Here is a 26,820-nt window from a genome sequence, read left to right on the forward strand (position 1 = left end):
TAAGTGGATTCAGCTCGTAGGGCTTAATTAATTTTAGCATCACGAGTAACCTAACAGGTAGCCAAGATTTTTTAATACGAAGCATTCCTAGCCTAAGTCCTTAGTTGTCCAAAAAGTATGTAATCCGGGGCTCCAGTGTACTAGATGAAGTTATTTTTATTCGAACAAATCATTATTTAAAAATTGATCTAAATATATTTTAGAGAAGTAATTCAAAGTTTATTATTTTTTATCTTGATTGGTAAAAACGTGACTCAAGATTTATTCGAACATGTTACTTTCTCTTCTTCTTTCATATCCCTCCCACACCTCAATGTTTTTTTCTGTATTTTATTCCCTCCATGCTCCTTTCATGTTACTAAACCTTTTCCCCTTCCTATCCTTTATGAATATTTTATTTCTGTTTTCACCAATATCTTTTCCCTGATTACTTTTTTCGTTCTATCGACTTTTGTTTCATTTCTTTTGCTTCTTTGTTGCTTTAAATTTTTTCACTAAAAAGTTGCAACACGTCAATTTATTTGAAAGCGATATTGTTTTTCCAGGACACGGAGCAACAAAAGCGACCCCAGCACCCAACGCGCCACAGGCAATAATTATCGAGGTATGTTAGCATTTATAGACGTTTGATTTCTGTCATCAGTTGCTAAACCCGTCTGCGAAACAAATAACAACAAAAATAAATGTACCGCTATGTTATAGTGCTTGTAGTGGGTAGTATTTTCATTTTTTTCTGTGAATTTCTTGTGTCAGTGATCTTTTAAACATAGCAATAAGAAAACCAACGAGTTTACCATAAAGTTATTTGAAAATATTTGTCAATAAAATCCAGAATCCAGAGTGTAGTGAGAAAAAAAAGTTTTAATAACAAGCTTTTATATAATAATGCTATATAACGGATTGAATACGCTTAAGAAGTGACCCACGCTTTTATTAAGTTTTATTTTTAGTTATTTAGTGATTCATTATCATCTATAATATAAGCGGGCAAGTAGTGTGTCAGTCCTTCCTTCCTTCCTTCCGTCATCGCTATAGATTTTGGGACTATAAAAGTAAACATTCGCACCATGCTGTGCTTTTCAGTGCACCGCAGTGTCTTATTATAAGTAATAGAGTAGGGTTTGTTTATATAGCGGCATAGAGCTATTTTAAAATTGCCACGGTTTTTACTCTTTCGCATAACGTCAAGAAAATATTAAATACACGCAAACTGCTAAAACGTATTAAAAAGATTAATGTCAAATATCATTTTCGTTTAGGCTCCCAGAAAAAGTGGATACATTTTAATAACATAATAACAGTAGGGAAGAAATATCAAATTAATTTAACTCTTTTCTAATTTTGACAAAGGAGGTAATTTAAAAATACATTAAACTCACGCTAATAAAAAATGTGAATGCAAATATACGTTCGTCATAGAAGGAATTAGTGTTGCAATAATATAATTAGCAAAATGTGAATGCAAATTATTCGGATGTGTAAGAGGAAATTATTGTTAGAAAATTATAATTAGCATGGATTGAGAAAAGGCAATCTTTTATTTATTTTATTCACTGAATGTAGGCCCTACTGTTTATTACTTATAATTTTTAATCAATTATTCAGCACTATTATAGGCGCGTCATCACGTTCATTAGGTGCGCAATGGTTTTAGTTATGAAACTCTATTGTAAATTTTTAAAATTTAAAGTACTGGAAAAAAAAATGCGTGAATGGATAAAGTGAAATATTGTAGGTAAAACACAGATATTTTAAATACTGCCTATTATTTATACTGATTTCTAATTATTATTCTATCTTTCGGGTTTTATAGGAGAGGCGTAGCGAGGGGGGCATATGTCCCCGGGTGCCGACCTTAGGGGGCGCCAAAGTGGGTTGGAAAAAATTTGCGAGGGGGGGGGGGGTGGTGAAAATCGAAAGTTTTAGGGCGGGGAGGGGGGGAAGGGGTGCAAATCGAAAGTTTGAGGGGGGTGCAAATCACCGGAAAGGGCGCGATTTGGCGCTACGGGCTAGACTGTGAGCAATATGCCTGTATGATTGCATTTAAATTGTGTTTATGTTATGAGTGTTATGTTTGTTTTTTCGTTTTTTTTTGTTTTTTTTTTTGCGTTCGTTTGTGTTGTGTTTAGTTTTGTTCTGTTCCCAAGTTGGTACATTTAAAAAAGATTTACCGTGGCGGAGCACGGGATGCAGCTAGTATATTTATAGAAAAATAATGTGTTTTCTACTTTTTAGTGCATTATTACACAAAAGCTTGTTATTAACACGTTTTTATGCATTTAAAAAATACTTTTAAATTATTTAATGCAATAGTTACATGATTAAAAATATAAAAACAATTGTGCTCTAAATGAACACGAAAAATGTGCTTCAAATAGCGCGGTAAATATTACCTTATATATGAAATTTTAGTTAATTCTTTAAAAAATAATTAAGCATCCAATTAAGAATATTTGGTAGATTGCATTGTCATCGGGTCTTGTCCTACGTGCCAAGTTCCAGAAAAATTGGTCGGTTAAAAATGGTCGAAATCTCGCTCGCCAGTTTTGATCGAGTACGGACGACTAACAAAAGCATGACAGACAAAAGAACGAGGAACCTAATTAAATAAAAGCTTGTAATAAAAAGTATTTTTTTCTGTACTTATGTATTTTCCCACGTTTTCTTTAACTTGCTTTCGTCTCTATTTTTCCAATCAAATCTTGCGATCGAAATTTCTGGCACTTCCCAGTTAGCTAGCGCGCTGAAATTTTCAGGGAAGCTTTGTTTTGGATGACAATAGAATATTCAATTGTTATTATTACTAAATTGATCCATGGAAACATTTTATTGAGCATTTTAGAGCGCTATATAATTGTAGTAAAAACGTGGGGAAAAAGGGACATAACCCAGTAACTGTAATTTGATGAAAACAAGGTTCGGTACTCTCCCTCTTTGCTTACTGAGTAGTGTTCACGCGGTGTTTGTATACAAACAACCGTAACAACTGGTGGCCAGTATGGGGGAGACGATATGGTCGAGTGGTTGGGCACACGATTGCTATACCACTCGACACTGGTTCAAATCTATGTGTTCTAGTCAGTAACGTATTCACACAACGTGTTTTTTACGAGTTGTCTTTTTACGAGTTGTCTTCGTTTACCCAAAAAAGAGTGAAAAGATAAAATCGTTAGCAAGATTTTAATGCAAACAAACAGACAAAGACTAAAAAGTAGAAAATAATAATCATTAAAAAAGTTTTAAAAAACCCACGTTTTCTGATTGAACTAAAAAGTAGAAAATAAATGCTATACATCACAATAATGCAAGCGATCACTCTACTATAAGCGATCAAAAACGTGGGGCGCCGAGATTTTCTTACAGTTTCTAATACTGTTGACTCTCTACAAGCTCCCTAATAAAAGTCAATAGTATTATCTAATCAATAGTAATATAACTTTTACTTCGGCGCCCCACGTTTTTGATCGCTTATAGTAGAGTGATCGCTTGCATTATTGTGATGTATAGCATTTATTTTCTACTTTTTAGTTCAATCAGAAAACGTGGGTTTTTTAAAACTTTTTTAATGATTATTATTTATAGTTACATTAACGACCATAAGTGCATAAGATTAGTAAGTCGTAAAGCCTCTTTGGGTTCATGACCTTATTCAATTTACTTCATCGCTCGCTTGCCATAGAGGTAAGCCTACTAATTGTATTAACGGTCATCCATAAATGACTTCACACTCCGAACTGTAGGCTCGAACTTTTGTGACAGTGTGTCAGACGAGCGGGAGGAGGTTTTCTAAAAGCGCGACGACACACTTTTGCAATGATGTTAAAAACAGAGTTAAAGTTTATGTTGGAAAAATATTTCTTTGTGAGAATAAAAATTGATCATTATACTCAATGTCGACTGAGCTCAGTAAATTGTTTAGAAATATAGACGCTGTTCTTTTAAAAATGTGTTAGAATGAGGTGTAATGCTATTTTGGTTGTAGGGTCTGACTTTTGGTGACGACGTGGTACATTGGGGATGGTGGGAGGGAGGGAAAATTCGTAAAAATATTTAGGGTGTTAATTGTAAGGATGATCCAGTTTGAGTATGAATCCTGTTATTTATAAATACGTTAAGTTGGGTTTATGTTTAAAAACACGAGCACTGCCGTCTTTATTTTACTTTTTATGTTCAGGAGAAGAGCCAATTGTTTGCCCCCTCCCTCCCCCCCTTCCGTATAGACGTCATAAATAAATAACCCCTGATAAATAATTTATGTCCAAGCGATTATTAACACAATCCCTGTTCATATTCTTTAATGATTAAAGTATCTTCTGTCACTAAAAAATAATGAGTCTGTCACCTAGATCTAGGGGCGGAGCTACGGTTGGAGGGAGGCCTAGGGCGTTTGGGGGCCCAAAATCCGACCAAAAACAATAAAGTATTTTTTTTTCACCTTGATTGACTAGTAGTTTTGTAAAAATCTAATACAGCCGTGATTGTCCCACAGTAACCAACACACACTGACAAAAAAAAACAACAACTGCATGAGCTGTAGTTTGGAAGATTTGCAAACCTTCAAACATATTTCATGACTTACCGTTCCTCTTTAAATGGTCTAATAGGCGTGCTCAAAAAGCTCATTTTAATAAATTTGTACATTGTTAAAATAAAGCATACTAAAGAATAGCACAGCTATAAAAAAAAACAAATGTATTCAAAACTATTAATATACCTGCAAAAAAAAAAACAACATACGAATACAACAAACACGGGAAACCATAACACATATCATACCTCCATGTTTAAATACTTTTGACCGACTTGCCAGATATAAAGTAACTCTTTCACAATTTTAGGCGGGTATACACGAGATGAATACATTTTTAAAACATGATTATATCAGGTCCGAAAAATTACTAAATTAGGAAGTAATAAAGTAAGTAGTAAAGTTCCTTTTCAAATCTGACGGTCTATAGGGCAAGTGAAGTTGAGTTCACTTGTTTCTGTGACCTCGGTATAGGAAGAGATAGTGTGGTCAGCACTATGCCGAGGGACATTCTACTAATTTTAACCTTGATTCGAACTCGAGAATTACGGGTTAGCAGTCCAGCTCTCTACCGCTAGAACACTCCGTCTATACATACATATATATATATATATATATATATATATATATATATATATATATATATATATATATATATATATATATATATATATATATTTATATAGAGAGAGAGGTAGAGGAGGGAGAGGAAAGAAAAACAATTCTTTTCGGGGGTGGGGCTTTTTTCTAGTTCCGCCATTGCCTAGATCTAGATCTTTATTCATCTTTAGGAAAGTTTTTTCATAATTAGCAATTTAATTAGATCCAGTAGGATATTTTCTTTGTGTTACAAAAAGCCGTGGATATTCTATCGCTAAACTGCTTGGGTTCAATGTCTCATTAGCGTATTTATTTAAACTATCGGGTAGTGATGAATTTTTTCGCTTATTTTTTTTCGGAAGTCCGATTTTTCCGTTTGAGGAAAATTTTCCGCAGAAAAAAATTAAACATGTTCCGCCGAAAAAATTTTTCCACTGACCAACTTTTTAGAAGAAAATTTGAAATCTTTTTCTTCTGATCCTTTTTGTAAGAAAAATAAAAAGGCAAATTTATCTGAAGACTTATTTTATGAAACGAAAATGCGTCGAGACCAGGGTTCATATATACTCAGTGAGTTTAAAAAAGTGAATTGCAGATTTCAAAAGTCTTGAAAATCACTAGCTTTCGAGTTGAATTTTTAAATATATAAAAAAAGTTAGGAATTTAATGTTTAGAATTTTATTTTTTTTCCCCATGATATCTGCACTTTCCCACTAACAAAAAAGCTATTCTAGTAGTCCAATTTTTAAAAACCAAGCGAGCATTGGTCTACACTGTATCATGACTTTCGCTCACTCACTAATGCGTCACCCGTTGTTCTTAGGCGCGCTTAGGTTTTGATACAAAATAATGATGTAGGCCTAAGATTTGGTTATTTTACATTGTAATGGAGATATCCGAGTTGACGAGAATACTTCCATCATTATTGTTAACATGGATACAAATTATGTTTTTTTTAGGTGTTGCAATCAAAGAGACCGTAAAAACAATTAAAAAAAAACAATTTAAGCCTGAAATTTTTAAAATATTTTTCAAAATCACTGCTACAGGGACCATCCGTTTATGACGTCCACGAAATTTTTTAATTTTAGACCTACCCCTCCCCCGTCTCCAAGCGTCCACTTTCGACGACCAACCCCCCCCCCCCCCCCCCCCTAGTGAAAGCCCACACAAATTTAGAAAATATCTCAAACCATGCTGCCAAAATTACTAATTCAATAACACTATTTTGTATCTGTACAATCTGGAAAAAGTTAGGAATTTAATTTTAGTAATAATTCTTTTCTACGATGTCTGTTAATTCTACGGCATTTATACTTGCTAAGACTATCTAAAATTGTTCTTTATTGAAATAGTTATCGCACATAGACGCTGTGTACCTCTCTATTTTACACAATATTTTTCGTACAGGTAATCAGGTTGGCAAAGTAAAGATCCCTTTTAGGGCAAGTGAAGTAGAGTTCACTTGTTTCTGTGACCTCGGCATGTGAAGAGATAGTGTGGTCAGCACTATGCCCAGCCACCTTTACTTTCCCTAACGTGAGTTAGGTACCCATCAGAGTTGGGTGGACTCAGGGACGGTCTATTGACTTGAACCCGGATTCGAACTCGAGTCTAACGGGTTAGCAGTCCAGCTCTCTACCGCTAGACCACTCTGTCCCCAGAGTTTGGAGACAGTCATTATTTTTTTTTATTAAAGTTAAAGAGGATAGGTTAGTGGGACTGTAGACTGAAATGTTAAAAATTCGGCTAATCAACGTAAGTCATATTACTTTTACTGAACATTACGGACACATCTCGCTACCCGTGTTTCCATAATAAATCATCTCTCCCCCTTTTCTTGTGAGCACCTGCCCAGTGCCCCGCCAAGTCTCAGACATGTTTGTATTTAAAAAAAAAAAACGATTCCGGCCGAGCAAGGCTCTGACCACGCTATCCCTTCATTTGCTGAGAACATAGAAACAGGTGAACTCTACTTCACCTACCCTGTGCCCCGCGAGGTCCTGATAGTCAACCTTATCATTCACATATAGGCCTTAATAAAAAATAATTGAAAACATTGTTGTAAAAAAAAAGTCATTGTTCTAAACTTTTATAATTAATGTGGTTAATCTACCAATGAATATATCAATACATTAATTAACGGCTTTAAATTAGTGTGTAATTAACAGTGTGTTTAAGAAAGAACAATATTTACCACCCGAAATCCTATTTTACAGCTCTACACATAATGCAGATTCTCCCCAATAACAAATAAAAAAACAAACAAACAAAAAAATGAGCTATCAAACGTCACTATTCAGTCAAAGTTTAGCCATTGTTCTAAAACTTTAAAATTAATGTGGTTAATCTACCTATGAATAAATCAATAAATTAATTAACGTCTTTAAATAAATGTGTGATTAACAGTCTGTCTGCAATCAAAAATTATTCGTACTATTTTACAGCCCCTCATATAGAGCAGTTCCCTTACAGTACCAAATCAGACAAACAAAAAAATAAATATTCAAACATGTAAACAAACTTGAGTTTTAGTAGTATACTAGGCATGCTGCCCAGCTTCGTTTAGGCTCTCGAAAACATTGAGAATTTGAATGCTTAATTAATTCGCCCATATAAGGCGCCGGTCAGTCGAGGTCAGTTTTGACCCCCTCATCGTAGACTTTTCGGCCAACCGGCCCCCGTGTTCTGTCGCCCCAAGGCAAGATCCTGCCAAATTTGAAGCGCCTGCGGCGCCGGGAAGTGCCCTGTCGGGCACCCGACAACTTAGCTTTATAGATCATCTAGATCTAGATCTAGAATCTCTAGATCTATATGATCTAGAATCTCTAGATCTAGATGATCTAGAATATCTAGATCTAGATCAATATCTAGATCTAGAATCTCTAGATCTAGAATCCAAATAGATAAAATAATTTTTTTAAGTTTAGGCCGAGAAAATCGTATTGTATAAATTTCATAGCGTACATAGCTCTAAATCATATTTGAATGAAATAGTTCATTTCTTTTTATTTTAAACTCGGAAGATGACGTCATCAGTTTCGTGCTCTTTTTTTTAGTGTAAACAATAAGCGACGTCATTGTTAAATGCGTTCTTGTCCCAAGTTTAAACACTTTTCCGGTTGCATAAATAATACTGTTTCTCTACATTCGAATACGCCTTTATTTTTTATTTTTCTTCTTTAAATAAAATTGTGGTTATACATTTAAAACATCTAACATATTATTTTCAACAAAAGTCCGTATAAATGTATCCATATATCGCTGCCGATTCTGACGTGATGTCCGGCGAAAATATTTTGCGGACAGACAGAGAGAGAGAGAGAGAGAGAGAGAGAGAGAGAGAGAGAGAGAGAGAGAGAGAGAGAGAGAGAGAAAAGAGCGCACATGGCCTTTTATATATTAGGATAGATAGGATTTCTTTACTAATATTTAGAAAGAGTAATTTGTACTTAACACGTTGCCGATATAATTTTTAAATAAAATTCCATATAAAAAAAACACCTGACTTAGCTCTCGGTTGAGTGCATTGAGAAATTTTATTTTATTTTATACATCGAAGAGGTAAGTACTTTGTGAACATGCAATTTTCGGCTTGCTGGATACAACTTGGTGGATTCTTCATGGACGACTGCTTATGGTATCAGTCTATATAGTCACACATAACGCTTGAATATTAATTATTCTTAAAGCCTAGGCCAGCAATGATTAATCACCAATGTTTTATACACTCTCACACATACTTGTAACAAGCCTGAATTGACTCTTTGGGTCCCTGTAACGCGAGATAAATTACCCCAGATGTCTCATCAACCGCTAATGCTATCAAAGCAAAGAAGTCTTTCTGGCTGCCAAAGAGTAGTTACTAAAAGCGACAGCGCCGGAAGTCCCCGAGGAGGTCTTAGATTTATCTTCATTATCTTCATTGTATTAGATATGCTTAGAACGGAGACGTACGTTTAATCCGAAGACAACCTTTCGTAGAACTAATAATACAGTGCAAAAACCAAGGTATAGATCTAATATTGCTTCTGCTTAAGTAAAGTTACCCACGTGCACAGCCCCATGTGACCATAGAAACAATGGTCAAGCAGTTTTTGCCAAAGAAGAACATCTTGTTAATCAAACAGAAAAAAAACAAACAATGTTTCTCGCAAACAAAGCATTATGAAGCAATGCAAGCATCTTAATACTATTATTTTATTACTTTTTCATACAAATTAATAATTTTTAATTGTTGAACTTCGTATTCCGATTTTCAAAAGTTTCAATTATTTCCATTGATTAGCCGTTAAAAATAAATAGATAAATAAAGCGGGAATAATCTCCCCTAAGCTTTCTCGTATATTCTTTTATAACACTATTTGGGGTGGCATTTCCAATGTATGTGATGAAACGTGAAGTACTACTTCCGGTCACCGGAAATCACTAATTTTTTTTTTACAGAAACCAGTGAATAAGATCTTATAGTAGAAATTTCGTCCGCTTAGATCTAACTGAAACAGTGATCAATTTATCTGTATATTATAAACGGGACTCAAATTATCTTGTTTACACAGATTAGAGACACAATCGAAAAACTAAGTTTTTCTGACGCAGGGAGGTGTAAAACGTTGAGATTTATTAAAATCATGATTTCTATCTCTTGCACGATTACAATAAGTCCTATTTTGTATTCGATAAAGTAGGGAGGTGTAAATCGACAGAAACTTTAAAAATCTCATTTGATTTTTTTGCACAATTACAACGCTTTCTGTATACTCAAAATACGAGAAAGTAAAACAAACAGCTAACAGTTAAAGCGGAAAATCTATCTATCTATATACTACTAAAAACTCGAGTTTGTTTACAAGTTTGTATATTTTTTTTTGTTTGGTTACACGAGAGCATTGCGCTATATGTAGAGCTGTAAAGTACGTATTTAAGTGCCCAGCTAGCTGAGATTACAGTGTAATAGTTACCACTCGGTTGGTACGAGTTGGAGACACATGTCAATGTTATTTTTTTTTTAGAATGATAAAGTTGCCCATCGGGACTTGGCCGTACACGGCGCAGGCGAAGTAGAGTTCACCTGTTTCTGTGTCTTCCGCATATGAAGGAATAGTGTGGCCAGACCCATGCTGAGCCGAAATCGGTGTTTTTAAAAGACAGTAACATGTGGCCTTGGGTCTGACGCCCTTTTTAATGTGGGGTCTGACTTTTTGTGACGATCTGTGACAGTGGGAAAGGAAGGTGAAAGATAAAAATCTTCAAACAAACGTGACGTCATTTACGGATTACTCCCGAAACCTTCGGTTATTCGAGAATAACGGATAGTCTGGTAAAATTTAAAAATGAGCATTTAGGGATAATTGTTATAAAATCTGCAAATGCAAAGAACTCACTGGAAGATACTTTGTTGCCGCTAAGGCTACAGTTAAATTACTACATTCAAATCACTTTAGTAAGACAAACTTTGATCGATTGTATAATAGGTCATGATTTCAGTTCAATGACCACAATTTTCTTATTGGCTTCGGGTAAATAAAAATTTCCTTCTACTGTCCGTGCTATTGTCGTTTTAGTTTTAGTATATTGTTCTGTATTTTTGTTTCAAACTGCTCTACTAAAAGACATAACAGAATGGAAATGTCGGGGGAATGTTAGGCTAATCAGGCACGATATATAATGTATGAATAGAAACCGTGATTATAGTGTCGTGCACTCATTATCTTTCTAAACCCACACCTTAATGTAATTCCATGGTGGCCGACCAGAAAAAAGTCGAACATCTGCTGCTCCTCAAGACACAAATTGTATTGAAATGGCCAACAGGATATTCCTCGACTGGTGTAGAATCCCACGTGACCTGCTCCTTTTTTTTATAGAAACAAACAGAAAATTGTAGATGTTTGTATCTCCATAAGGAGTTTTGTTGGCTACGAAAAAAAAAACTGTATGAATAAAAAAAACTGCATTTTGCATTGTTCAGATGCGCTGGTGTGAAAGCATTTTCTGTATTCATTTAAATATTGAAAGAAAATGTGTTATTTTAATGCGTTTTAGTTTTATATCATTTTAAATTTTTTCCTTACAGCCATCTAGGGAGCTAGCAGAACAGGTATGTAATACTTTCATTCAATCCCCATCAAAGTATACGTGTAAGAGGTTTGGGGCGACTGGATAGTGAAGATACTGTGTGCCGTCGGGGGATGTGGGGTAAGAGAGGGGCAGTGGTTATAGGGAAATTGTCATTGTTTGTGTGGAGGGAATGTGTCGAGCGGGGTTGGGAAGATGTCATGGCTTGTGTGGAGGAGGTGTGTCGAGTGGGGATAGGGAAGATGCCATGGTTTGTGTGGAGGAGATGTCGAGTGGGGTTGGGAAGATGTCATGGCTTATGTGGAGATGTGTCGAGTGGGGATAGGGAAGTTGTCCAGTAAGGAGAGTTTTTAATGGGGATGTTAAGGACATGTGCTTTAAAATTTTTTAGTTTGATATGGATAGAGCAATAGTTTAAAAAAAAATGTTTTCACTCTATAAATCATGGATGTCATGAAAAATTGACGTTCATTTTTCGAACACACTGTAATTTTGCAGCTCGTTTTTGTGTTGTATGCTCTTTGTGATAACATTGACATTTTTTTCAGACATTAAATCAGATACAAAAGTTTAAAAAACACCTTAGTGACCCCGAGGTGAAGGAGTTACTCATCATTGGGGGTGTCAACGTCAAAGAACAAACTGACATTCTGGCAAAAGGGGTAAGATAAGAAAAAAATATATCTTTAAAAAATTCAATGTTTTCTTCCAAAGCCATTTTAAATAATAAAATAATCGTTTTAAAAAGACAAAGGTAAGCAAAAATCCGTGAATAATTTTAAACATGGGAGAAGTAACATAATAATCCATGACATTTGAAAAATAAAATTAAAAGCCAATAGCTACATTTAAGATTTAAAAAAAAATTACATTTTTTCCCTTATAAATACTCAGTTTAACTACTCGTACTTGTAGAATTAAGTTTTGATACTTTTTAATTTAATAAATAATATATATATATAATAAATATAAATGAAATTTCATTAACCTAGCTGTAACAGTACTCAAGTTATCGTGTTCAAAGACATACAGACATGCACACATACATACACACATAGACATACAGGCAAAATTGCAAAACTATGTTTTTCCGACTCAGGGAGGTGTAAAACGTCGAGATTTGTGAGAATCTCGATTTCATTTTTTTGCACGTTTACAATACTTTCTCTGTACTTCGTATACGAGAAAGTAAATAAAAATAAAACACTAATTTGGTTAGTGTTAAATAATTTTAAAAAAAGCTTTAGCTATTTAAAAAATTGCACATATTGGTTTTTAAAAGCCATAATTATTTTTGGTGTTTTTATAACTTGTATCAAATTTTAAAAATATAGCTTAAAACAAATATTTTTCAAAATTAGATTCTGAATTGTATTGCTGCTACTTTAAATCTAAAATCAAAAACATTCTTTTTTACTATTACTTATGGTTCTTGAGAAAAGCTAAGTCCTTTAGGGGTTTTGTATTATATTTTTTGTTTGTCTGAAAACCCCTACAGTACAAATAACTATTGTGTACCGTGGAGGAGATGTAAATTGCTACCTGTTTGTGTGAGCAAAATTCCATGCGGTCAATGCAGATAAATTACAAGTTGTTGTCTCACTGTTGAGAACCATCGGAAAATAAAGCGTGTATGGACGATATCCATTTGTAATAATTCAAAGGGCAGAAAGCTGGTTGCTATTCAGTGGGCTTGAAATCTTGTCGCTCTCGTGGATTGTTTCTAGCTCAGAAAACAAACAAGATTATAGCTCACGAAAAGAGATTTATTGTGTAGGAAAACCATCCATTTAATTTTCTTTTTATTTTCCAAATATGTTTTTCCTTTATTTAGGATATGAATTGACTAGTATTATTTATTATGTTGTTTGCTCATTCAATTTTCAAGCTATTGGCAGATAGTTATAGAGATATTTATAGTAATATAGGTCATTAGTTGAGGATCAAATCACGCGAGGCTGTAACCGTTGGGGTATGCCGTAAACAGCAAGACACCATCCATCAAAGCCAGACATAAATAACGCATTTATCTTTCCTTTACTCCCGAAGCTGCTCATATCCAAACACGCACAGGCAAGTTCGACTTTCGGTCGTTGACCGATTCTACGTCGCAAAAAAGCTTTTGAGAGCTGCGAGGTCAATATGAAGGTCACTTATGTGAAACCTAAGATAAACACGCACGTTCTGTAAATGTAGTTGGAGGTGCCACATTTAAAGCAATTTTCAACTGGTGAGATTCTTTGGTAATTATAAACGCATAGTTCTTTGTTTTAGAAATTGAAATTTCGGTTTCTAATAACTAGAATCCTGCCAAAATGAAATAGTTGTGATATTTCTATGGACACAATACAACTTGTGAAAAGTTTTGGATTTGCTTTGTCAGTTAGCTGTTATAATTGATGATTTAAATTTACTGTATAGAAAAACGTCTGATTTTAGCGGTCCTTTCCAAATTGTTTTTATTAGAAATTAATGCTTTTTGCTGTAGAGCAAATCGTTTCAATTTCGTTTGCTTTTCTAGTTGTATCCAATTTCCGGCCCAAATCTCTCTGCGACGTCGGTGTGTAAATTACATTAGAACACAAGCTGCGTGGTGTTGCCACAGCTTGCACTGAACGATAACTGAATCGATTTGGCCGCACGAATAAGGGACCAGATATCTTAAAACCGACAGACCTCCTGTTTACTGGAAGAAAAGCAAATGATCTGGTGTTTTTGAAAACTTTAAAGTACACCCATACATAAACTAAATAGTAATATTTTATTAATTTTCGATAAATCATTAATGGTATCGAGTGTCTATCACAAGAGAGAAACAGACTAAATTATTTACATTTAACTAGGGTGTTAATATTTTAATTACCGCCTTAAATCAGAGTTTTTTCCAGGCACCTCTTTCTTCGGGGGGGGGGGGGGGGGGGGGGAGAAAGAGAATATGGTCTACCCCCCCCCCCCCCCCTTCCGCCCCGAAAGAAATATTTACCAGTGTCCGCCTAGAGAAAAAAGTCCTGAAGATGCACTGCTTTAAACAAATATAAAACACAACAAACTGTACCATTTACATTTTTTAATCTAGTTTATTGATTTTTATAAGCTCTTAATTAGTACACAGTATCTGTTGTTAAAGCAGCGATTTCATTCCCGGTAAGATCATTTTTATGACAATGCAAGCTTATGGCATTTTAATATAGTTAGGAATTAAATTATCTATCACAATTCATTTAAATTATTTATTTTATATTATATAGAAAAAATAAAAATTAGAATAGATAACGAAATAAAGTACTACGACGGCGGTGAACGGATGTGTAGTTTCACTCCAAATAATTGCTTCTAAAAACTTTAATATTGACTCACTATTTTGATTTTCACATTTTATAATAACTAAAAAGTAGAAATAAAACAAATATAAATAAACTGGGAGTGGTCTCCCCTAAACTTTCTCGAATATCCTTATATCATCCAACAGAGGATGGCAACTCAGGGTATAGACATGATTTTTAATCCATTTTAAATACTTAAACTTTTTAAAATAGAATAACATCTCGTAGAAAAAAGAATTGCACACCAAGCGAACGCCAAATAAAATGTGCATAATAGTGCGGAATATTATTATTACTTTATAAATTTACTTGCGTTTTTTTGAGAAATCGGAAATAGCGAAAATTACTATTTCCGGTCGACAGAAATTACTCAAAATTTGATAGAAGGCATAGAATTAGATCTTTTACTTACCTGTGAAATTTCCTTTATCTATCTGAAATAGTACTCAAGTTATAGGCTTTTGAAAAAATTGAAAGTAAAAAAAAGGTCCACTTCCGGTTATCGGAAATCGCTCAAAAGTTGATACGGATCTACGATTTTGATATAATACTTATATATGAAATTTCATCAACCTAGCGTTAACAGTACTCAAGTTATCTTGTTTATCGACACACACACAGACATAGGATAAGATTGCAAAACTATGTTTTTCCGACTCAAGGAGCTGTAAAACGTCGAGATTTGCAGAAAACATTTCTTTGCACGATTACAAGACTTTCTTTATACTTCGTATACACGAGAAAGTTTGGTATTTTTTATTTTCATTGTAAATAGTTAAAGGTAAACACACACAAAAATACACTTATCAATGACATAAACCAAAGGGAGCCTTAATACATTCTGTTGTGTGGAAACAGTCTTTATTTTAATGTATTGGGCGGACTGGCAAACCTGTTTTCATTCTGTACTTTGTAGTCTATTGATTTATCCTTATCATCCCTTTTTTTTTTCTAAACATCGCTATTTTATGTGTCATTTCGGAGAGAATGTATAAAACTAGTGGATTAGCTCTTGTTTTATCTGTCCAGCCGTCGTTTTAGTACGATGTTTTGTTTCTTTATTATGATGTAATTGGGGAACAACGTGTAATTGAACCGTGTTTTAAATGTTAAAAATGACCGAATCCGTTTCAATCCACGAGCTTATCCATGTCTCCCCCGTTTATCGATTTCCAGTAATTCTCACTTGGGTTCTTTACCACTTCCACCCAGGGAGACACCAGACATTAACAATAGCCGTCGTGGCACGCTTTCACTATGGCATTAACCACGAAACACAAGTATCTCGTTACAAAACGCGGCGAAATCACGATTCTTATACTAGTTAGCTCTTCCTACTAGCACCTCTCACATCCGTGCCGCAAGTAACGGAGAACAGCTTGTTTTGTAAAGTTTTACATTCTATAGGTTCTGTAGATAACTTGAACCGCTTACTAATGGCATCTTTGGTAACGCTAGTTACTTTTCGTCTACTTATCCATGCAATACTCAATCACATTATGACATTCTGCAGTTATAATCTTTATCAATCCCCCCCCCCCTCCCGAGTCGGAAAAACTTAGTTTTTCAATTTTGTCCGTATGTCTCTCTCTCGTGTGTCTGTTTGTGAGCACGATAGCTTGAGTACCGTTACCGCTTTTCAGCCATTTCCCGCAACCGGAACCGGAACTTATTCTACTTTCGGTTTTTCAAAAGCCTATAACTTGAGTACTATTTCAGATAGATGTACGAAATTTAACATATTTGTAAAAATCTGATTCTCCATTTTTTTTTCAAAGAGGAGTAATTTCCGGTGACCAGAAGTAGTACTTTACGCTTTTTTCAGATTTCTCAAAAACAAAAAAACAAAACGCATTTAAATTTATAAAGTACTAATGTTCCGCACTATTGTACACAAATGTAAACAATGCGTGCATAATTGAGAGAAATAATAATACTTTATAAACGAATCATTGATTAACTTTAAAACAAGTTAGCTAAACATCTATATATATATATATATATATATATATATATATATATATATATAAATCTCTTCTTGGAGACGATAGAAAACACCAAGCTGTAAGCTCGCTCCCTACCACCCCCACCCCTACATTGTCTGGGGAGCTGTGGTTCACGCCGGGTTTGGTTACGGCTATTAGGGGCAGATAATTTAGTTTGAAACGATATTAAACTTAGGGGAGGTAACTAAGAGGAGTTTACTTTCACGGGGGGGGGGGGGGGGGGGGGGGGTTATCGTCCTCCTTAACGAGCTACTGATTGTGTTTTAAAACAAATATTTTCAGCGTTGGTACTGCTGTCGAATTCACAAATTATGAATTACTGAAAAGTAGAAAATAAAACAACTAAATAGCGGCGTATGATACGCCGCGGGTCGGCTCGTCTAATTAATTCCCATTCTTTGTCACATTCAGAGGCGTAGCGAGGGGCGGGGGCGGGGGCTGGGGCGGGGGGGGGGGGGGAACATATGTCCCCGGGCGCTGACCTTAGGGGGGAGGGGCGCCAAAATGAGTTGGAATGACAAATTGAAAGTTAAATCGAAAGTTTGAGGGGGGGGGGGGTGCAAATGAAAAGTTCGAGGGGTGGGGTGCAAATCGAAAGTTTGTCCCCGGGCGCCGGGAAGGGTCGCTACGCCTCTGGTCACATTTCATTGTCATTGAGCCTTTACCCACTTGTATAGTTTAAAATAAATCAGTCCAGTAGAAGTGATATTTTTTGAGAAATCGGAAACAGCGTACATATCTACTTCCGTTCCTCTAAAATCACTGAAAATGTAACAGACAACATAATAACCAACATCTTAGTATAAGATCTTATACTTGGACGAATGTGTAAGTCTATCGATACAGAAACGGTATATAAGTTATGCATACTATCTTGGGCAGTAATATAAGTCTCTTTCAAACTAACAGAACATTTTTTTGGTGAATTAACTTTTGAATATTATTATTACACTCCGTTGCACCGAATGTTAAGAAAATAAAAAGAAATGACTTGAGATATCGATTCTAAGCGTACTTAAAATTTTAGTTAGAAATTTTTGTGGATAGAAAACTTCTGCTACTTCTCAAAAGTAACTAGTTTTATTTTTATAGTAAGCCTACAGCATTTGGGTAATACAATTTGACAACGAGACGCGATTTTAACTATCATCTGATAATTCTGTGTATATGTATTTACAATCTGTATTTAAGCCTAGCGCATGAGGATTCGTTCGTTTTGCTGGGAGGGAGTTTATGTTATTAAAATCTTGGATCAACAACAATGTAAGAAATAGATGACATCAAAATTATTCTAACTTTATTAACAAATAAATACAAAAATGACAGCGAAAGGAATATCAATGCGAGGTTTAATCAATTTAGAATTGAAGCTGGGATAATTTATGTTAACCTAATTGTATTATATAAACAACACAATAAAAAATCGTGTTTCGGCCTCCGTGTTTCACGCCCAGCAGCCATGGAATTTAATTACACAATAAAGCAATTACATATTTCTTCATGTACAACCATCTGGTTGGCCATGTCTGCTAGACGTAAAATAACACGTCTCAAACAAAAACAACAGGACAAAATAATAACAAGATTCAATATTGGCGTCAACACATTCTCTAAAATATACGTCTGTTGTTATGGCATATTTTCGTTTTTGGATATTATGGTGATTTGTCGTTTCTTTAACTTAAGGTTGATATTGTTGTGGCTACACCTGGACGTCTGGAAGACTTGATATCTACTTCCAAGCTCGCCCTCAGTCAAGTTCGCTTCTTCGTCTTGGATGAATGTGTAAGTCTATTGATACATATACTAGACAGGCTTATAAATATATTTCTATATCTATATCTATGTATATATTATATATATTATATATATATATATATATATATATATATATATATATATATAGCATATAAAGCATGTAGATATAAAACTCTCTCTCTATACAAGTCAGTATTTGTTATGTTTGAAGGCCGTGCATTTATTTACACACATGGGGAGCATCAGACAATGTTTAACTTAAACCATAATTCAGAATCCTATTTAATCGAAATACTTACTGTATGTAGGTTGAATAATTTAAAAAGAAGGGTTGATGAAAATCTATTTAGCGCTCTCATACAGTTTGACGAAATTTATGCTATGAAAAGCTCTATAAGGCTTTATATTTTGCTGCTTTTCATTTAAGCAGTTTAATTTAAAATTATGTCTGATTGTCTGAAATAAGTATAAAGCGTTTTTTAAATTACAGCTGATCTATGAAAAAAATGCATGTTTTATTTTCACGTAAAAGGCAGATTTTATAGTCTGATTAGTTTCTTCTCGTAAAAATGCATCCTATACATTTATATAATAAACACAATTTTAAAGCAATTTTAAACTTCCATGATGTGCTAATAGATCACTGAGTAAAGAAGTGTGCCCTTCATGTGTAGGCTGTTTTATTAGATGTCATCCTCGAAGAATTCCCGCACTTCGTACATCGCTACGCTGTAAACAAAATTAAAAGTAGTTATAGTAAGTGAGGCCAGCTCTAACCAGCGAGACTCTGGCGGAGCATAATTTGACCAGGCACTGTAGGTGTTCAAAGAAATAAAGCGAAGAAGAAATTGAGAAATATTACGTGAGTGTACGGAGAGGACGATATGGATAGAAAGAGGGTAGTGTTGAAAGAGCTGGTTATGAAATCCCTGTCTTGAGATAAGGGGGAAGAGAGATGCCCATACCAATTGTCAAGGTTATGGGTCATCGGGAAGTGGCGGATTAATGATGAGTGAGGTATGGCTTTAGATTTTATAGAGGGATAAACATGTATACATCATAACGTCGTGCTCTTTGATATTGGTAAAGTCAGTTGGTCACTTCGGACCTGATGGTCTCTTATCTGGGAAAGTAATTGTGTGGTCATTTCTATCAGCAGCTGTTTCTAACTTAACAGTTGCCCATTATAGCTAGGTGTACTCAGGGACTGAACCGGAGAACTTCAATCAATCTACGAAGGTTTTTTTTTTGTAAAGGTGATATTGATCATTATCGGTTTACAAGAGAGTAATTTGAAATGTATATGCCTTCGTAGTCATGCCCCAACTGACGAGGAATAAAATAAGAGTTCAAACCGCCGTCTTACCTAGAGTTATTTACGAATAGTTCCTACCGCTTGCCGTACTATTTTTTGTTTACCATCCCTTTTTCATTCCATCTTCGATATAAATTAACGTTTTGTTTCAAAGGTATTGAGTGGTCTTAAAGTTTTCTGATTAAACCTCGTCTACACCCGCGATGTTGTCTATGATAGAAGAGTACACAAAATCGAGTAGTCCATCCCACAAAGCTTTTACCACAGTTAATTCAAAACTTAAAATAACCAGATTGGTCTCTAGTTTATAGAGCTATCAAAATCTATCTCGATTACTCTTTTCACTTGGTCTAAATGAAATCAGTTTATCTTGTAAGCTCAGATACAATATATAAAGGGTCGCCAGCTTTTTTCTCAACAAATAGCGTTAAAGAAAATGAATGAGCGGTAATCTCCAATTTGGGAGAAAGTGGTTCATCCTAAAACGTCTAAAATGATTAATTAAAGGGAAAGACGTCAGACGTCAGATATTATAAATTATATAGGATTTTATAAATCTGACCAGGGATTATGTACTTAGTTAAATGATGATGAATATTCAGCTTTGAAATTTTGGTTAATTTCTGATTCTAGAATCTATTTGGCCCCTAAAGATTTTTTTCTTGATTTCCCATACGTTTGATCAAATATATGATAAAAATCCATAATACATTAAATCACACAAGGAAAACATCTATGAATGATGACTCAGTTGCTTGTTGGTTAGTGGAGCAACGATACGTGAACTTAAACAAGTCTATGTAATGTAAGTTGTAGCCCTTGGGCTGCACACAGAACCATTGACAATCTGAATTAGTTTCATGCATTACACTGTGCTCGGAACAACTTTCTTGTCAATTAATGCAAACAAATTATGAAACATTACGGAATATAATCCACCTTAAATATCATAATTATTTCTTTACCAAAATATGTTCCTTTTTTGGATCAAAGACCCTTACCTTCTACCTTCTTACAAAACACAGCTGAATCAAAATAATGAGTTTACAGAATAAGGCCAACAACAGGACCACTCTAATTTTTTCCTCTTAAAAAGGACCGTGTTAAGAAACTCGAGTATACCTTGGTTAGCCCATTATCTTGACACCCTTCCCGTAGGCCACCCTACAGAAGGTTTAAGCGAATTTTCCTTTAATGCTGGCGTTCTTTTTGTAACCGATACTCACTTCCAATTAGGGTTTTGGGGATTGGGAGGGTATTACCAGAAATTACTCTATTCTTAGAGATTCCTATCGTCTAGAACTTTGGACTAACTTACGCAGCTTCTATACTTTCTTTTTACAAACTTGCTTCAACAAACGATTTCTTTTTCAACTCTAATCAGATCAGACTAATAATTGCTAACTTGTTTTACTTCCTCAACTTAAATAAACAATAATTTCGAGTCATCCCACATCCAAGGTTGAATAAATAAGCGTAGTAGCTCAAACACATTTTGCTTGAAAATACTCTTAAGAGCTATTATGATCTATTAGCAACATGTCATTAGACGCGAGGCCCAGCTTTAACAGAAATTACTGAAATCATCCACGAGACCATCTATCTGGTATACTTTAGGTTAGCAGTGCCTAAACATCGTCGGAGAGGTCCAAAGCTTAGTGTGGGGTGCAAGATGTTTCTCTATATACGGTATATAAAAATACCGTTCATCCGCGTGCCATGATCAGAATACTCCAGAGAAGGCTTTTGCGAAAAAGAAGTAAAATTTCTTATGGGCGGCGCCTGGGAGGGTGCGATTTTTGTCAATACACCATGTTAGCATTTGGTATCCGTTAATTGGGCGTCCTCCATAGTGGGTAAGGGGTAAAACTGCAACAGGCGCAGCCGCTGGCGCCCGGCGATTGCGTGGCCCAGAGCGCCCCGGGCTCCCCTGTGAGCACTATGCCGCCTACGTTGTTTGTAAAAAGTACCCTACAATATTGACACGGTGGCACACTATATTCGATGATTAAATCGAGCCAGGGTGCCGTACGATCTCCCGAGATCTCCCTGACACCTGGGTGGTTGCCGAAGTGTGTTCTACCTCTCAATTAAATAACTCAGTTTTAGAAAACAAATTCACACGTGTAAGAATATAGGATTGGTAACGCATTGATGAAACCCTCTTAAAATATTACGTCAGACTTTCTTCTGAAACCGAGGGAACGCGCGGGGACAGGCCGCTAGTGTAGTATATATATTATCGTTACATATATAACACTTTTAGGATTTTAAAAATATAGCTTAGTAAACAAATAATCTATTTATTTTAAAAAAGTATTAAAAAATACAATAACATTTAAAAACCTATTTTTATCTGGGAGACTATAGCGTTCTTAAATAAGATCTATTTAAAATAATTCAAATTACTTATTTACTTACACGATTACGGATCCGATAGACGAAACAAGGCAATTATTATATGGGATATACGAGAAGTTTAAGGGTAATGACTCCCGCTTTATTTCCTGCAGTATTAACATCAGATCTAACCTTAGCCACAAGCTAACAAAATAACCCCTTGCATGACGATTATAGCTTGTAGCGAATTCTTATAATTAGGCTTACTTTAAAAGCTCAAGTAAAAACACACTTTGATTACCGCTTTAAATGGAAAGAAATTAATACGATCACAACAGAGTATTAGAAGTAATTCAACTCTTTTCCCACAGGTTTTAACCACTACCGTAGTTTTGAAAAAACTCGTCATCTGAAAGTAAGGGACGCTTACAAAAAACAAAGTAATAGCGATCAAGTAAAGCATCTAATGACGTCATAATGTTACTTTAGTTAGCACGCTTGTTAGGAAAAGAGGAAAAAACTGAAAATAGATAACGGGGGAACCATTTCTTCACATTTCGGGTTTTATTTCTCTACCACCAAACATACTCACTTTATATGGTCTGACGTAAAACCAGTTCCACCTCTTCTGATATTTGACATACTCTAGTTGCTTCCATTTGCGATCATTTGTGCCCACAAGTTCCACCCCTCACCAGGCAATTATTCCTCAAGTCGTTAATTTCTCCTATTTATCCCGTGATCACATTTTCTATTGGCCGTGCTTGAAAAGGACAGACATCGGCATACATTGCTGACCCACTGGTAGAAGATGCTCGCATTCAAATTTCGTCTCTATTTATAGGTTTGTGGAGGAGAGTTTTCCCGTTAACAAAATGTCAATTACATCCGCCCGTTCAGCACACCCGAGGCTAATTTATAACTAAATAACCCCTCTTGCTAGTAGCATCAATAAAGCCTCATTAGTAAGACGGAACACGCATATGGTGAACTTGATGTGTATTTTGAAGTTATGCCATATTTGTGTTGAAGTTTACACCATTTGATGCTGCCCGATTCTTTGGTATTGCAAACTTAAATTATATTAATTAGCTATCTTAAATAATTATTTAGTATGAAATATTTAAAGTAACCAAAAAAAAAAATCTTATGCTCTTTATAGTTCGTTATTATTTTATATCGTAATTTTAACAACAGACAAGAAGCATAACGCCATGTCAATACCCTTAAAACGATCTTCTGCCAGTTTGTGTTACTTTTTACTTTTTAAAATTGAGTTTCGCAAAGCTGCTATTACTTGAAGCGTTAAGCACTTAATGTCGCGTGTCTCGGTACCATCGGGAAAAAAATCTATAAATCTGTCTACAGAAATTTCTCAAATAGCTCCCCACTAATATTTACCAGCGTTCAAATTTTAGGTTATTGCCATTTTATCAAAAAATGTTTTGATGCGACACCGATCGATATTAATGCACTTACAATTTTGAATGAAATTGTGTATTTTAGTTATTCTTTAGTCGCGTTAACTATGTTATAAAGAAAATGTAAAAATTTGTCAAGACTACTTGAAACATGAGGGTATTTACTTGAAAAGTTGCAAGACTACTTGAGTTACAGAGTTAATGCAGTTAAACAGAAATTCTCATATTATGTTCATCCTTTTGGCGACTTATTTTTCCCGCAATTATTGAACATGAAAATGACATATGTTCTTGTTATCGTTCAGAACTTTAACAATCATTATTATTCAGCTAAGTGAAGTTTACAAGAGCTAGACATACGTTTCAAGTTTACAACAAATCCATTTCGTTAAAATGGGTGAAATTTCGATAGTAATATTGCACCTATGTCATGATATGACGGTAGTCAAAGGAGTCATCTTATACAAAGTGTGTATCAAGAAGATACAATTATAAATTAACCACTTGCGCACTTTGTAATTCGGATGGTTTTGTGTTAAACTTAGAAGTGATCGTTTAGTTTCGCATTTTATATCGAAACCATTTTCTTTTTCTTTTATCTTCATCAATCTCATTCTGAATAGCCGCTATCGAGTCTTTTAAAAAATTTTTTTTTGTAGATGCCATTATCACGTGAACTTGGTCTGAATAGACAGAAAGCAATCAATACATTTCTGTAGGTTTTATACCAAACACTATATATAAGAGGAGCATTACGAACAGTGTAAAATGTTGTTTCTCTACCTCATATAATTGTATAAATTAAACGATCAATGTAAAGCTATGATATCCACAGTTATTGTAAAAACAAATGGATGGGAAATGCCTAGGACATCTTTTTTTGGATGTGGTAACTACGCTGCCCGGAGTACTTAAACCAAAGATTTAGAGTGGCTGATAATTTACAATACGATCTGGCCAACTGCTCTGATGAAAATATTGTCCTAGATTCTGAATCATAGCGAAAGTTTAAAATGCTTCTGTTTTAATTTTCCTTTCGTTAGCCCCCTCTATTGAAAAACTAATACTTTAACGCAGTGGCTTTCCATCTACTTTATTTAAACACATATTTCAACACTGACGTTTTAAATTGCGTCCATAACTTGATGTTGGTTGAAATTTTCCCTCTGGGCTGTTTTCTCTGACAAGAATAATGAGGAAGTTTGACGTGTTTGCGATATTGGCACTCAGTCGACACTGCCTGTTATGGAAGAACTGTAATTGAAAACCCGTCTTTCGTGCAGCGTGTAATGCATACCTTTATTATTGCGGTTTTTCCCGTAACGAGCCTGACATCTTTGATTACCTTCAGGAATAGAACTGGCGTGCAAATTACTTGCCACAGCAATCATCTTATCAGTGTGTTATTCGTTGTAAATCACTTAAACAATTCGATTTTCTTTATTCAGCCAGGGTTCAGCCTGACTAAAAAGTGGTAAATAATGTCAAATATTATTGACATTGTGCCATGTGTACACGTTTTAATGTGTTTTTTCGGGGTATAAGATGAATAAGCTTATTATAACAGTTACAATCTAAGATTTCACCCATACCCTTTATCCCAACATTTCTATTATCACAAACAGTCCATGTCAGTTCTATTTTCTTTTTACTTCAGGACGGGCTGTTGTCAGCTGGATATGGTGATTTGATCAATCGCTTACATCAGCAAATTCCAAAAGTCACCAATGATGGAAAACGTCTTCAGATGGTAGTCTGTTCTGCAACACTCCATTCGTTTGATGTAAAAAAAATGGCGGTAAGTTTGAAGTTAAACATATTAAATGATTGGAGATGTCTGCTGATCCCGTCAGCAGATGTTAATGGAGAAGAGACGAAAAAGTTATCTAAAATTGTTTTTAAAAAAATAAATAAACTATTATTCGTGAAAGTAAAATAGCAGTTTTTGTCGAACTGTCAATTATTGGCATACAAAACTAACCTTACATGATAGGCATGAAAAGCTAGTTCCAAATGGTTCCAAATTTTTGTTGCCAGGAAGCATATCTTTCAGCCAAAACTGAATATTTGTGTACAAACTCACTTCCGCTTTTATTAAGGCTAGAAAAAGTCAAACAGATAAAAACTAGTAATATAATAGTAATTTAGCAAACACTTTTGTTTTTTTATTTGGATTAGCAGAGTAATGATGTTGGAGTGATAGGGGATGTTAGATTATCTATATATATAAAGCAAAGTGGTCAAGTGCCCAATAGGGCACTTCCCGGCACCCCAGGCGCGTCAAATTTGGCACGATGGTGCCTTGGGGCGATAGAACACGAGGGCCGGCGACGGTTGGCCGAAAAGTCTACGGAGAGGGGGTCAAAACTGACCTCGACTGACCGGTGCCTTATATGGGCTATATTACGAAATTTTTTTTCCTCCAACGAACCCCCTTGAAATTTTGTGAGGTGGTAGGAGAACGCCTTGGGGTGTCACAAAAAACTCGCCATGTCCGGGAAAATTCGTTAAATGGGTCAAAACTGACCAGTCGTATTTCCCTATATAAACTTTGTATTTTATGGGAAAAACAGAGGGTGATTGCAAAACGGATTTTATGGCACTTACCGTCTTTACATCTGGCTAATTTTTTGCATGCTCTTAGGTAAATGGCTTGACCTTTAGGGAAAGCTGTCGGTTTCACTCAAAGCCCTTGACGAGGGCTAAACAGTGACCGCCAGTGAAATTCTCTTTATATGAGCTCTATTACGAAACATTTTTTCCTCCTACGACCCCCCTTGAAATTAGTGAGGTGGTAGGAGAACGCCTAGAGATGTCACAAAAAACTCGACATATCTGGGAAAACTTCGTGAAGGGGTCAAAACTGACCAGTTGTATTTCCCTATATAATCTTTGTATTTTATGGGGAAAACGGAATTTTCAACACAATTTTTAGGTTACTTAACCTCTGTACATCATGCTAATGTTTTGCATACAATTCTATAGATGACTAGGCCGTATGGAAAAACTGTTGGTCAGACTCGAAGCCCGCGACCAGGGCTAAAATATGACCGCGAGTGAAATTCTCCTTATATGATATATATATATATATATATATATATATATATATATATATATATATATATATATATATATATATATATATATAAACTAGCGTACCCGTCCCCGCGCGTTGCCGCGGGGATAGAAGAAAGTTTGACGAAATATATTAGGATTTCACCAACGCGTTATCAATTATAATTATATGTTCTTAGACGCGTGACTTTCTTTTCTAAAAATGAGTTATTTAAATGTAAACAATGCTTGCGCTTGGATCATAATATCAGGACACGGGTTTACCTACACTACCGCATGAAAACCTTGAGTGTACATTAATCACTCACCGAAATAATATGGTAGAACACACTTCGGTGACAGCCCCTGTGTCAGAGACGTAGAGGTGCGCTCTCAG

General features: G+C 35.1%; 1 protein-coding gene across 3 annotated transcripts in view; it reads left to right on the plus strand.

The window, feature by feature from the left end:
• Window positions 1-25,167, plus strand: part of LOC131928920 (ATP-dependent RNA helicase DDX1) — a gene marked incomplete at its 3' end in the record, with an annotated part of 48,496 nt that extends 23,329 nt beyond the window's left edge. For all 3 annotated transcript variants that reach the window (XM_059285091.1, XM_059285106.1, XM_059285100.1), the window contains 5 exon segments: window positions 546-604; window positions 11,205-11,228; window positions 11,755-11,868; window positions 18,222-18,320; window positions 25,027-25,167. In XM_059285091.1, the coding sequence (XP_059141074.1) occupies window positions 546-604; window positions 11,205-11,228; window positions 11,755-11,868; window positions 18,222-18,320; window positions 25,027-25,167 (437 nt within the window).
• Window positions 25,168-26,820: the final 1,653 nt, after the last annotated feature.

This window comes from Physella acuta, unplaced genomic scaffold (genome assembly GCF_028476545.2).
Source record: "Physella acuta isolate Inbredline_101_S28 unplaced genomic scaffold, ASM2847654v3 ptg000091l, whole genome shotgun sequence".
Classification (NCBI taxonomy): domain Eukaryota; kingdom Metazoa; phylum Mollusca; class Gastropoda; family Physidae; genus Physella; species Physella acuta.